Source organism: Passer montanus, unplaced genomic scaffold, assembly GCF_014805655.1.
Source record: "Passer montanus isolate IOZ18808 unplaced genomic scaffold, ASM1480565v1 scaffold24, whole genome shotgun sequence".
Lineage (NCBI taxonomy): Eukaryota > Metazoa > Chordata > Aves > Passeriformes > Passeridae > Passer > Passer montanus.
In genome coordinates, this window is record NW_024367037.1 from 11,582,929 (window position 1) to 11,597,843 (window position 14,915).

Consider the following 14,915-nt stretch of genomic DNA (forward strand, 5'->3'; position numbering starts at 1 on the left):
GAAACCTTCACAAGGAAACCATGATGTTTTTAAGCATTCGAATTCATGCACTTTTTTTTTTTTAATATAATGGAAAACAGAAAGGCATATTATATTATTATTGTTTTCTCGAATTTCATCATTAATTTTATTTCATTTTCTAAAATTCTGTCAAAATCTACCTCTAAAGAAATTGTCACCACTACTTAAAATCCACAAAAATTGGAAATTCCAATTCTCTGGTCCAGTTCTGATCAGAGTGCAGGGAAAACAGAAAGGTACAACAATAAGAGCATGCATGGTGTTTCTCATTAATACAAGCTAATAGTCATAGTGGTGGTTTTGTCAGAATTTAAATTATGAGGTGATTTTGAAATATGCAATAAACATCTACCACAGGAAGGACAATACACTGGGAGAAGACACAAAAGCACAAAGTCTTCCAGGAAATATGCGGGATCTATGCAGGTGCAACTACAAGTTTTCTAAGAAAATAAATGTATTTTGTCAGGTCTTCCAAAGCAGAGAGGAAAAGGCCAAATATGAGGGACATCAAGGACAAACCACAAGTGATAGATTTAGTTAGGTCTAGGACTACTTGGAAGATATTTGTGTAGTTGAAAATATGAGAATAAAAAATAAGAATACATTTCCAATGTGAAACTGTTTCCTTAAGGTCCATACTTTCTAGGGGGATTAAAAGTGTGTACTCATTTTCAGAATGGTGGACTTTTAGTTTCAGAATGACCTTTGTGTTACTACTTCCCACTTCCCACAAAAATTAGAGGAAAGTATGCGTTCTCAGTATTATTCAAAATTAGGTGAGTTAAGTAAAATGTATCAGTTATACAAGAAAGAAAGCCAGAGATTTTAACATGACTTTCAACCAATATTTTTTATACCTGGATCCTTCCTACTGTTTGCTTATACTGTTCATCAAAGCCTCATTCTTAATGTCATAAGAGGATTTTTCTTAAAGCTGGAAGGCTTTCATAAGGAATGGCTGATTATCTAGTAAAAATAAACATAAAACCTATCAAGAAATACCTGACCAGGCTGAGCATTTTCACAGACAGTTGTCTCATACTCCATGGCAAACTCAGGGGCATTATCATTGATGTCAAGGATTGTGATGGCTACATAGCCTCTCCCAATCTGTGCTGGATTCTCTACAGGAAAAAGTCCAATAAAACAATTTAGAGGAGATCCTTGCAAGTTATTTTGAAGGTCATTATCTTTTTTATTTGCATTCTTCTTTGGGATATGCATGTCAAATCAATTATAATCCCTCCCTCAAATACAAAGGAAGCTCCTGTCTTGATCTTCTGGACCAACATTTGTGTGTTCCAGCTGCTTCAATTAATCTAAGATTTTATTCTCAGGATAAACTGGAAATCTTACTCAGTAATCACAGCATTGAATCAAATCACATGGAAGGATAAAAGCAAGACGATGTAAAATCATCACCAAGCTAGCCAGAACATCACTATTCATACTGAGAATAGCATGATTATTATAGGTTAAACTTTTTTTTTTTTTTTTTGTGAACTTTAGCTGGATCAGTATATTGAGAAGTCAAAACCAGAATTTTATCAGCTATGTATAAGAGAAAAGAAGAGAAGGCTGCATTCTGAAGCAAATCACAAAGTATTTAAAGTGCACACACAACTAAGTATTTCAATACTGTCATTAACATGTTGAACACCTTAAATATGAATCACATCCTAAACTGGTACACATCTCTAGCTAAACTATGAATATGTTTATTGTCCAATGTCATACTTTACCCATAAACGATAATTATATTTTGAACCAAGCATAGGGACATCAGTGAGTGCAATACTTATTTTGTTTCTCTTTCAGAGCAGGGGAAATAGTTGTTATAATTCTTTTTTACCAAAAATAATGATATAAATATTACATCAGGACAAAATAAAAAACTTTACAAAACTTCAAACATGTATTTCTCTTTTTAGAGTGTATTGAAGCCATGTTTTAATAAAAATTTTAAGCATCCAAATGTTAATTCACAAGGAGGGGTTTTTTTGGCTGTTTTTTATATCACATGTGAAATGCCTGACAAGCAAGCCTTTTTGACACCAAATTTGTCCTCTGCTGAACTAAGCTGATTGAAAACCAATCAGACATAAATATAAATTAAAGCAGTACAAGTTTTTGCTTGTGCTCCTAGACTCTTATTTGTGTCAGGTATGCCCCTTGTCTACCTCATCAGTTTTACTACCACCCAGGAAAATTTTTTTCTATTCTGTGGTTTTAGACCAAAATTCTACTAGTGATAATAGAAGATAGATTCATAGAGACACTAAATGATAAATCTTAACTATCAGGTTGAATGTCAAATTAAGCTCACTGAAATTAAGAAGTGATGATTTTTACAATAGCAAGCCAGAGAACTGATAACTTTTTATTGTCACAGCCCAACAGAGTAGTAATAAAGATGAAATTTGAAGATATAAATTCTTCAAATATAAAAGCACTTCACAAAATGTATTCAAAGCAGAACAAGTTTATGTTTGAACCTGCATTAGAAGAATTCTTGTATCGATTTGAAGCATTGCATTTTTTAGCACTTTTTATCTTACACTAGAAAAATATACCAAATACAAAATAACTTCTACAGTGGTACCTTAGAGCCAGGAAAATGAAACTACGTTAGCATTCACATTCCCTTTTCTTTATACCTTCTAAGAATGCTGTGGTTGACCAACAGCAATCAACTCTGAGTGCCCTCACTGAGGTGGGGTAACCACTCTCCCCTATCTTCCGTATCACCTTTCCTGTAATGACACTTAGTGTGAGACTGCTGACTTAACATATTTCATCTTCCTTTGTATTTGTTATTCAGAAAATAAAAGCATACATAAGGTGTGAAGCAAATGAAGGAGCAAACACCTATACTGTTGTATTTTTATAATATAGATTTCTATTGCATTAAGCAATATGTTATTTTTATCTGTCACAGTTTGCCACTGCCAGAACTTCTCTAAGTGAAGCTCGTCAAAACCAAGCCTGAAACTTTACACACAAACTGTTGGTAAAAATCTTTCTACGGATACTTACGACTTTCCATGGCCAAAACTGTGATATTATGAACAGCATTAGTTTCCCTGTCCAAAGATTTGGCAGTTGTAATGACTCCACTGTTGGCATCAATATTGAAATACCTCTCCAGATCTGTGTTTCGATCTATTGAATATCTAGATAAAGGATGAAAGAAGCTTTTAATTTATGCTCATTTACAGCTTGTAACAATATTTCACTGATTTCTTATTAGAGGGAAAGCACTTCCACTCTTTCCTCAGTTTGAGCATTGCTCAGTCCAGTTTTCCTGGGGCATCGAGAGAAGCAAAGGCACTTGCAAAGGTGAGAGAATTACACAGTGACTTGTGCTGCCAGTGGCAGGCTACACTCCCACAGTGCCATCTTAAGCGAGGTATTCCTCTGTCTTTTCTTTCTTCCTCTGTGCTGTAAAACAAACTCAGGAATTAATCAAATAGCATCCTCCTGAGAGCCAGCTAAGGAGAAGGTGAGTTGGAATTTGCTACAAGTCTGTACCAGCCAGGCACTGATCTCATGGGGCTGGCAGTCTGAGCTTAGAACTTTCTATTATCTCCACAAGAGACCCTGAGTCACCCAGAGCTGCAGGGGAAGGGGGAAAAAGGAAAGATGATGCAGCCTAGGGTCAAGGGATTGCATGTCATCACTGTCAGCTCTCAGCACTTCCCTGTCATTAAACAAACACAGGCTCATGCCCTGAAATCTTTGGCTTAACACCTCTTTACCTCCCAACTTGTTTTAGGAAGGGGAACTCCTTAGGAGCTCCTTAGCAAACTGAAAATAGCATAAGAGAAAAGGTCAAAACAACTGTGGGTGATTTTCTTATATCCCTTTTTAGAGTAACGGACAGCTCATTAGGCAGATTTAGATTTAGAACTGGAGTATTTTTGACATTAGATTTATAACTGGGTCAAATTCTTGCACTCTCTTTTAGGTCGAGTAGGTACTCCAGAGCACTTCCCTACACTCAGAATGAATTAAAAGTCTGAACCAGATCAAGTGTGATTGTTGCAATTACTGACACACATGATATATTAGATTATTGATATAACATAAACCAAATTCTTAGAACAACATGGAAAGAAAGAACAATGCAAGACAATTAAAAAATGCGACTTCCTAGACACAATGATCTAATGAAACCATTTTTTTGTGATACGTTGTAATATACATCTTCTTTACTGTATTACTGTGTTTTTATCTTTGCCTCCTACCTGTATAATCTAAGTGCAGAGCCTTGTTACATAATTATAATTGTTTACCTGTATTATGTCTCAGCGAGAGAGAGAATAACGAATTATAACAACAGTAAGAGCAGTTTTTGTGGATAACTGCTTTCCCTCTTTTTCTTTTCTTTCATTTTGTCGTAACTGTAGGCCATTTTTCACTTTATTTCTTGCCAGCACTGTTGTTTATTTGGTCAGCTGTGTTCTACAGCTGCTTTGAGGCTGGCAAGTTTCCCCATGAGACCATACCTGTCACCTCTGCTATATAGTCAATCTTGGCAGGCCTCACAGCTGAGATTCAATCTCCTGCCAGATTTCCCTTAGAAATCCTTAGATTTCCCAGTTATTAAGACTATCATTATGCAACTTGAAGAGTCAGAGGAGAAGGAGGAGAAAGAGAAGGAGAAAAGCAGGAGATGATGGAGAGGTGAGAAATACAAAAAGGAAGAAAGCAGTAAAGGAGAGAGACAAGGAGGGAGAGAGGGAAGGAAGGCAGAAAAGCAAACAAATTATATAAATTAGATGATCTCCTTATGAAACAAGAAGAAAAATAATTCTATGCATAGGAAGCAAGCTTTATTTATAAGCATTGTATGCATACTCAAATTCTAAAAAAAGTATTTCAAATATATTTAATCCTTTAATTCCTCACAGCCATAGTACTTGAAAATCTTTGAGCTGCAGGAGTTTTAATTCTTTATTTAAGCTAGTTCAAACATCAGTGGTCCTCTAGCCCTTATGAGGTGACCTCTTATTTTCAAAACATTTATTATTTTCCTTAGTCCTTGGTATTGTCAAGGTTCTGTGTCTGATCTTGTAATTTCAACATTTTCTGAATTGTAACAAATCTAGATTTTAATCAGTATCAATATAATCCAATGTTTGGAAGTTGTAATACTTATTTATAGATTAATAGTTTACTTAAGATCATGAAAAGTTTTACGCATTAATCCTTCTTAGCACATTCCAATTTTAGGGGAATCTGTCTCTGATGTATCAGAGCATATGTAGAACAGCTTTAAATTATATTATCTTTCAGTAACTTTGACCATGTACATAGCAGGTTCACAAGCACATAGAAAAGTCCTCCTCACTACTTTTCGTTTTTCTTCTCCCTCAAATTCCAAGAAACTTTCAAGCAGAAGGAACCTCCAAGATGTTGGCAGGTGATAAAATTATTTTTTTATGCTGGAATTGTAAAAATTAACCAGATCAAGGCAAATAAACTCATCTTTATGTTTACAAAGGAGTCAAAAGCATTCTGAGCATGGCCTGCATTAATAGAACTGTGTTTAAGCTTATTCTGAATGATTCTGGTAACCAGATATTATACACCAGATGCTAACATTAGTGCCAGAAAATACTGCCACAGCAAAGAAAAATTTCACAAGTAAATCCATGCCAAACATTCACCTACGACTTGTTTATTCATTATAGGAATCAGCTACTTTGAATAAGTTGAAAATATATAACAAAAGAGATAGAACACTTGCATCACCTCTAGGAGTGAAACATGTGCTTTGCTTTTGCAAAAGATCTCTGCTTTAGAAATTTCACTTGATCCTCAAGTTCGTTTTCAATGCATGAGAGGAAAGACTTAACATTACCAAAACAAATACCCACAAAGATCTTTCCTATGTATGCCCTAAGTGAGCAATAAAACCAAATGTAACTAAGCACTAACTTTTAATTGCGTATGAGTTCCTCCCCCTGCAGGTGTTTAAATTCAGAGTTCCTAAGTTATAACCATTACTCTCTAGATCCTTTGCATGTTCCTTTGAGAATTAATACTACTACTCTGCAAAAGAAAATAACAAGTAGCTCATTACTGGTATAGCTAAGGTGGCGAGTCTTTGCCCTTGAGCTCTGACCTTAGATACAGGCAAACAGAAGATTGAGAATTTGTGTTCTTCTATGGTTTCTTAATGATCTTGGACATTATATTGTGGAAGGTTTGAAAGTTTTTCAGACACTGAAGACAAAGGAAGAGGGCCTTGACAGTTTATGAATCTCTAGTGATCACACCTCTTCCCATTCAAATATAAGACGTTTGGCTGCAGCAAAATTTACAAAACCAAAAGCATTTAACCATCCTGACTAGAACAGGATGCATCTCATCCTGTCCACTTATTTCATGTGAAGAGTTTTTATGAATGTTTCCTGCTGTGGGACCTCAGCTCCAGTTTCCATGTGGGAATTTATGTCCTATTACATTCTGATTCCTAGTGCACACAGACTATGAATCACTATTCAAGCATACATGTATATCATAGATACAATTTTTGATCCTGGTTGATTTAAGAGAACATAACTTGCTATAGATAATAATAGACTCTTCCTAAGCTGAGAGAGTAATAAGTATGAGCAATATTTTTAGGTGATTTCTTTCATTTGAGATTCTGAAATCTTGAGAAGATATCTTCTGATATCTTCTCTTTGTTTCACAGAGATTTCAACTTTTTTTTTTTTCAGCGATTCTGTAGTTCAGGTTATAAAAGTTAAACCATGCAAACTCATAGAACATCTGAATCTCCTTCTGCAAGGGAATAAAGCTTATTAATGACTACCACTGTTACCAAAGCCCCTCCCATCACAAGATGAACAAATTCAATGCAAAAGCTGAATAAATAATCAAGAACTCTTGGAATTACCTGACAGGACTATTTGAGGCATCAGGATCATGGGCTGCTACAGTTCCAATGATAGTGCCAACCTTTGCTGCTTCAGACACCACCATGGAGTACAGACGTGAGGTAAACACAGGTGGTTCATCAACGTCCTCTACAATTATCTTCACTGTTGTCATGTCACTGAAGGGCCCCAGACTCAGGAAACGAGGGTCAACATGCATATTGGCTGCTTCTATCCTCAAGGTATAGCTTGTCTTAGCTTCAAAATCCAGCTCCTATACAGGCAAAATTATTTGGAAATTTTATTATTCAGTGATGTTGATGTAAAACTGTTTTGATTAAAACTTTCAGTAAGTATAAAATGAAAATACTTTTTCCATTTGTATACAACTATCACTTTTGACTGACAAACCATAGTTAAGGATTAATTTTTTAGCTTTCTAAAATCACTATTTGCAGTGTCTCACTAGTGAATATTCTGCAACGACTTAAGCAATAAAGATAGTTCTACCTTATGAGTGAAACAAATTTATAAGATAATTGCAAAACTTTCTGTAACTTCTGTGAGGACCAGATTCTCACTGATTATTTCACCATTGTGAATTAATACCTTTTTTTGTCTTATTAATATTTTATCTAAGCTCATGGCAAATACCCTGTGACATACTACCCAGATTAAAAAACCCAATATAATCTTTACAAGTTACTTACATGTGAAAACATCTCATTCAGAAAATTGTGGGTGGGATTATTTTCTGTCTTGAATTTCTTTTGAATTTATTGGGGTTTGCATAGTATTTGGATTGAATAAACAATCTTTTCTCCAAGGTCTTATAAATTTGTGTAGAAAATGAGACAATGATCTAAATTACAATGTTTATATCACAATATCTTGTACTGAGATGAAGTCTGGAGATTGTTTTGGCTTGTATTGCTTATTAAGCAAAATATATGTGGTTTTAATACCTTCTTTCAGCTTTAATTTTCTTCAATGGAAGTACAGTTTATTTTCAAATAAATACTGCATTAGAGTAAAAAAATATTTCCCACAACAATTGAGACATCTGTGATCTGAGGATATTCAGATTCTTCAGAAAGAAGAAAATTTTATTTGAGAAAAGAGTAATTTTAGCACAGAGGCCGTTACTGAAAGAAAACATGAAACAATTAAAACCGTTTACCCTGTATCTGTAGTCTTAGTTTGTCAGCTTGCACCAAACATCTGACTAACTATTCCTTTGTAATTCCAAGTTTAAACATTGAAAAACAATAGCAAAATACTGAAACACTTCTTAAGCTGCAGTCTGGTTATTCAACTATGCCTTCAAACTATAATTCCAAGTGGATAAAACAGATTAAAAATGTTTTTTCTGCAGTTCTGCTACTGAATACATCACAGGGATCTGAGATATGCTTGTAAATTAATCCTCCAACATCTTCAAAACATTGCAGTATTCACTTAGAGGAGCAGCAGAGGTGAAACACACATCTGTTGACCTACAATGGCCTAAGTTCTCCATCTAGTTACAGTCGGATAAATCCCAAATGAGCATCTTAAAGTCAGCGATTATGTTGATGCGATAATACAGATGCAAAGAGTCTAGATTTAAACATGAAAAATGAATTGCAGCACAACACACTCAGAAAGGCACTGAACTTTTATAAACTCTGTGTGGCAGCAAAAGGCTTCTCCAAATGGGAATACTTGTGATTCTCATATTGTGCAAGCACTTATTTGCATTGAATCAAAGCTGCACTATCCACAGCTCTTGGAAAACAGATATGCTGAAATAGAAAGTTTGTCTGGATACTGCTCCCTGTATTGGATACAACTGGTCAGTATTCACTACTAAAGCATGTTTAATAGGTTTTTTTTATTTTCACTTTGGTTTTGTATTTAAAGGACAGTACATGTGTTATGAAACAACCTCATAGCCATAATGCAAATGAGATGTGGTGTTGGAATGATGAAAAATGCCTCAGAAACTTCATTCTGTGGTGGTAACAATTAGGCAAGTGATATAACCAGATGAGCAGCAAGGTTAGAGTGGACAAAGTCTTAAGACATCTTAAGACATTACAATATCTAATAAAAGCAAACTATTAATTTAAAAATTATAACCTAAAGAAACAGCATAATAAATAATGAAATGATAACCTGAAAAATGTGAAAGGCAAAAGGATAACCTTTTTTGAACTAAATAACAAATATGAAAACAAAAACAAGCAAACAAAAAAACCCCACTAAAACCAAAACTCCCCCTCAATAAACAAAAACACTGACCCTTTTGCAAACAGTATGTTTTCAGCCAGAATGTACAAAAGTATGTAGTGGAGAAAGGAAAGTTAATTTATCCTCATGGTATCTGTTGAAATTGGGTGATTGAGATTACAGTGATACCTAATTAAACACATGGAAATATCATGAGACTGCAGAAGAGATAGCTTCTTCTGATACACTAATGTTAACAGCACAGTCCTTCCAACTAAAAACAATTATGAAATTTCTGATTTAATACATAAAATTTATACTATATATGTAATTGAAAAAATTATATAAATTTAAATTTTGTTTTAATAGACTAGAACAACAAAAAAGAAATACTATTTAAATTAATTTTAAGACACTCCCATGTCTATATATTAATTAAAGAAGACTACTTTAGATCTTTATTAACTGAAATCATAATGAAGTGTTTTTTCATATGAATGTGTATCCTGAAGGAGTGTTACACTAATAGGGATTCACCAAAAATACACATTCATGAGTAAAGTATTTCTTCACAGAAAAGGATGAAAAACTAACAGTGGTGTAGATATGTATTCTAAACAGTCTTACTTACTAAGTGCATGTTCAACCTCCTCTAACAGAGCTATATACATCTGACAAAGCCACCATATGGTCCTTAGTGTGATTGTAGCAAAATTCTTCCAGGAAAGCTATCAGCTGGTGAATGCCTGTTTTTCACCAGTCACTAGTAAGGGAATTTCAGTAACTGAAAGAAGTAAACATCTGCTCTTAGCAACATGAATCCTTCTGTAGGATTCCCTCAGATATATTCTGGTACTCAATGCTGCTGGCAGCATTCAAAATAGATAAGGATCCTTGTTAATGAAAAATAAATAAATAAATTTTAAAAACTGAATCTATATCCATATACAGTAGAGACGGTGTTTAGAAGAGGGTAATTATGGATGGACAAATGGATTTTACAATATCAAGTGATTTTACTGCTGTGGCAAAAATGTTATTTTCAGTTCTTTCTAACAGACCCTGTCTTCTGTGGCGTGTGGCAATGTCTACAATAGCTACAGTCATCACCTTCAATCTGTTGCTCTGAGATATACAACCTCAGAGCCAGTGGGGAATACAGAGGTATCAATCAGAGTTTGTGGCAGAATATAATCTGGGAAAAGCAAACAAAATATCTAAGATATTATTAATGTGCAAGAGCTCTTGACTTGGCATAAATATTTCAACATTTCTTAGATAATATAATGAAGAAATTTCATGCTACACACACTAATGAAAGACAGAGAAAGTGACCTGAAAAGATTTTCTTTTTTTTTGTTTCTTCTTATTTAATTATCTTTGGTGTCTGTTCTACAGAGAGTATTATTTAAATGGCTTTTAGATCATGCCTTCATTATTTCCTGCTATAACAAAAGCACAGGATTTCAATGATGGAACACCAAGTTTATAGACTGCAAATCACTACATCAATGGTGAAGATTAAATGGACAACATATACTTCAGTCCTTTAGTACAATGAATAGAGCTTAACAGCTTCATTAATATCTGTGTATTAGAATTATCTGATTAGATCATGTGCAGGATCCATATCTTTCCTTTTGTGAGGTTTGTCTCTTTTTTTCTTTTTCTTTTAAGGGGTAAGAATTTTATCCTCTCTGAAGGAAATTGCAAAACAAGTCTTCTATTTTAGAGAAGCTGGATATAAAGTTATAACTCACTGAAAGTCCATTTTTATAATGTTCATTTTTATTGCATGGCAACTTTGAAATAATGTACTTTTCAGAGGTGAAAATCCCATTTTTAAGCCCAGTTGAGGTTTTATATTGAAAACTGCAGTACATCAAACAAATGCACATAATCTCTCAAAGGAACCAGGGAAGCTTCAAGTTCTTACATTGTAAACTCTGTTATAGAATTGAAAGGAAAATTTCTAGCTAAAAAAAAAATGTTAACAATAATGGAAAGATAGCTATTCACTCAAAAGCTTATGCATAAACCCATTCCTTCCCATACCCCCATTTTATAATTGCCAATATTGCTTTTAGAATGAACTCAGGTTTTAAAATAATCTCTTAGCAGTCAATTTCTATGAGAAAGTACTTTAGAACATTATTTTTCCCTTTAACATGCATACCAGTTAGTGATATTGTGGTGGGGCTGTGTATTAAGGGTAAAAATGAAGGCAAAGTTAGCAAGAACTCTGCCATGGGAAATCTTAATGCTTGTCACTTTCTGCAGTAAGACTTTGCAACCCTCACTCTACAGAGTATTTAGGGGTCTTTGGTCTTTTTTTCTCCCTCCCTTTAATCCACTAAAATCTCTCCATAGACTTCCAAATGGCTTGAATCACATCTCACAACATTTCAAAAAGTCACATATGATACATAAAATAAAAATATACCTTACAGCCTTTTTTATTATTAAATTACCATAACTACTTTAAGTACCAAATATTTGATAAAAGTGTAGGTGGATACAGAGCATCATGTTTTTATCTTTAGATATTTTGCTACTAAGCTATTAATATTACTGAAGTCTAACTTTAGCCTGCAACTTTGTGGATGAAGATCTGTACTTAAATGATGCATTTTTTAGCACACTATTTCTAGGAATAGTGGCTTGGAAACCACAAGAAAGGGTTTGTGTATATACTTTGTTTGGAAAGCAAAGCCAAAACTCCATTCATATGTATTACAATTTGATTCTGTCAAAAATCAACATGAATTCACTTCAAAATTGTACATAGCTTTGCATGGACACTTCAGAATCTGTTCTATTAAGTGACTGAATCATCATTTGCTTCCATAAATGTTTCTTCAATTCTAAGATTTCTACTGCAGAGGAAAATCTGACACATTTTTTAAAACTCCAATATATGCAGAAAAATTACGCTTTTTCTCCAAACACCCTCACCACTGTGAAATCGAGTTATGCAAATGATCTGAGTCCTTACTAACGGAGCATTGGTAGAAGTTTGGAAATTACAAATGAAACCACAGGAAGGAATTGATCCTACTCTACAGATGGAGTACTGAGTCACAGTGTGAACGAAGAAAAAAATTTGAGATACTTCTAAGAAATATAAATGCCTCATTACTTTTCATAAACTCTACAACTCTTTTTTTTCTGAAAAGATCATATAAGAGGGATGTTTTCCTAAATCCTCCTTAAAGTCAACTTATACATCTAGTTTAGTTTTACTTTGGAATTGGCAACCCATGGCTTTGACCTGTGCACTCTTCACTGAGTTAAAAACTGGCCAGGCGCAGAAAATTGGTAGTGAATGGAGTTACATTCAGTTGCCATCCAATCACCAATGTTCAGTCCAGTCCTGATAAATATGTATAAATAATTTGGATAGGGGGATTGAGTGCACTCAGTAAGTTTGCAGACAACACTAATTTGGGTGGGAGCATTGATCTGCTGCAGGGCAGGAACGCTCTGCAGAGGCATTTGGACAGGCTGGATCAATGGGCTGAGGTCAGTTCAACAATAAAAGTGCAGGGTTCCGCACCTGAGTGACAACAACCCTGCAGTGCTACAGGCTGGGGGCAGAGTGGCTGGAAAACTGCCCATCAGGAAAGAACCTGGGAATGCTGATCATGAGCCAGCGTGTGCCCAAGGTGCCTCAGAAGGCCAACAGCAGCTATCAAAACCAGCATATCTGGGGGACAAGGGCAGCAACTGCTCCCCTCTACTTGGTACAGGTGAGACCACACCTTGAGTCTTGTGTCCAGTTTTAGGCCCCCATTCAGGAGGTGTTGGAGTGTAGGGAGAAGGGCAATGGAGTTGATGAGGGGTCTAGACAATAAGTTGTGTAAGGAGTGGCTGAAGGAACTGGGGTTGTTTAGCCCTGAGAAAAGGAGGCTCAGAGGGAACATTCTTTTCTACAACTGCCTAGAAAGAGATTGTCTTGAGATGGGGGTCAGCCTCTTCTCTCAGGTAACTAGGGATAGTACAAGACAACACAGCTACAAGATGTGACAGGTAAAGGTTCAGGCTGGACATCACAAAGACTGTTTTTCACTGAAAGGGTACTTAAGCATAGAAACAGACTGCCCAGGGGATCATCATCCCTGGAAGCATTCAAGAAATGACTGGATGTGCCACTATAGTCCAACTGACATGATGATGTTTGATCAAAGACTGGAATTGATGAATTTGGAGATCTCTTCCAACCTTAATGATGCTATCTTATGATTCTATTCTCTTCTATTCTGCTCTATTTTTTGAATTACCACAGAGACTGTGCTACAGTGTAGAGATTAGCCAAACTCACATTATTTGCAACATCAGAATTGTTGCATAAACTGCTCCGAACAGCATAAAAATAAGAAAGATTTCTTTTGTTTCATTTGACAAGTGAGAATTTTTCATTTATTTTTTAGTATTATATAATAAAAGAGAACGAGTAAATAAAGTAGGAAGATTTCCACAGAGATTTGAAACTGCTAGGCAACAAATTGTATGAATATAGTAGGTTACAGGAAAAGACCCTAATTAGCTTTCCTACCACTTTCCCACCCTTTGTTTAAGCTGAGAATATTACTTATGGGTCTCATTCACTTGTTATTTATAACAACTTCTGAAGAAAGAGGGAAGACAAAGAAAAAGAAAGTCAAAGTTTGTCTTCTAGAATTTTTGATATCCTATTTCAGGTAATGAAATAGCTGAAAATAGCCTAAAATTGATTTACACATTTTCATATACTATTCCAGATACATCCTGGATACATGTTTTGCATATGAAATCAGTTAATGCATTGCAGAAGAGAGTAGATTATTTTCTTAGTGCCAATAACCAAGTAAATGGTTCAACACTGTTTTACTAGCTTCTGTCATTAGATGAAATTTTAGCTTCTCCAATCTTCCCAAAACCAATTCTACCCAAACATAACCTGCTGTCATTTTGTAAGCCATAAATTAATGAAAAAAAATCAGTCCTTGTCCCAAATATTTTCAAAATGTTGTGTGTGAGGGTTTTTTGTTTATTTGTTTTTGTTTGATTGGTTTATTTGGGTTCAGGTTTTATTTAGTAGAGGATTTTTGTTTCAAAGGAACTTAAGCAACTTCCTGAAATAAGTGAACTACTTGTCTCATTCATTTAATTTGGTAGTGAATGGAGTTACATTCAGTTGCCTGCTGATTCAAGTATCCTAACTGGAATAAAATAAAATAAGGTGTGACAAATATGTGAAAATCCATACGGCTGCAAAAACTCAACAGTGACAGAAGCAGACATACTTCTTAGTTGTGCTGCATAAGGTGTAGTACAATCCTACTCTTTACTCTTGGAAAACACAAAGACCAAGTGGATAGAGACACAGAGAAAGCATTCTTCCCTTGTCTGCTTCCAAATGATCAAGGGAGTAATTCCAGGAGAGCCAGACTATTGCCAAAATGCTATTTTGAGCTGAAGTTTAGTCTAGTAGTTAATCTACACTCACATTAGGCACTAGGCAGGAACAGTACTAGCATGTTCAGGAACATGTAATCCCTAGTCCTGCCATGGCTGTAAGAACTATGAGCAGAACTACCACTACTATTCTGAAAAAAACACTGTTCTCAAAGAGTTAGGAGAAAAATCCAGCCTGAATAAACTGTGCAAGCCAGATATCTGGGTTTATGGCAAGGCAGAAGAATTATAAAGGAAGGAATAAAAGAATGCACTTCATATATTTAAAAGAAAATCACTATTAATAGTAAAAACACTTCCCCCCACCCCCTACACACACTGACTCGTGATGTT

At 35.0% G+C, this 14,915-nt stretch overlaps 1 protein-coding gene across 2 annotated transcripts in view; it reads right to left on the reverse strand.

Moving 5' to 3' along the window:
• LOC120503046 (cadherin-7) overlaps window positions 1–14,915 on the reverse strand; it is an 86,899-nt gene that overhangs the window by 12,675 nt on the left and 59,309 nt on the right. For both annotated transcript variants that reach the window (XM_039711177.1, XM_039711176.1), the window contains 3 exons: window positions 6,935–7,188; window positions 3,061–3,197; window positions 1,027–1,148 (listed from right to left, as the gene is read on the reverse strand). In XM_039711177.1, coding sequence (XP_039567111.1) covers window positions 1,027–1,148; window positions 3,061–3,197; window positions 6,935–7,188 — 513 coding nt within the window. The remainder of the gene's footprint in view (window positions 1–1,026; window positions 1,149–3,060; window positions 3,198–6,934; window positions 7,189–14,915) is intronic.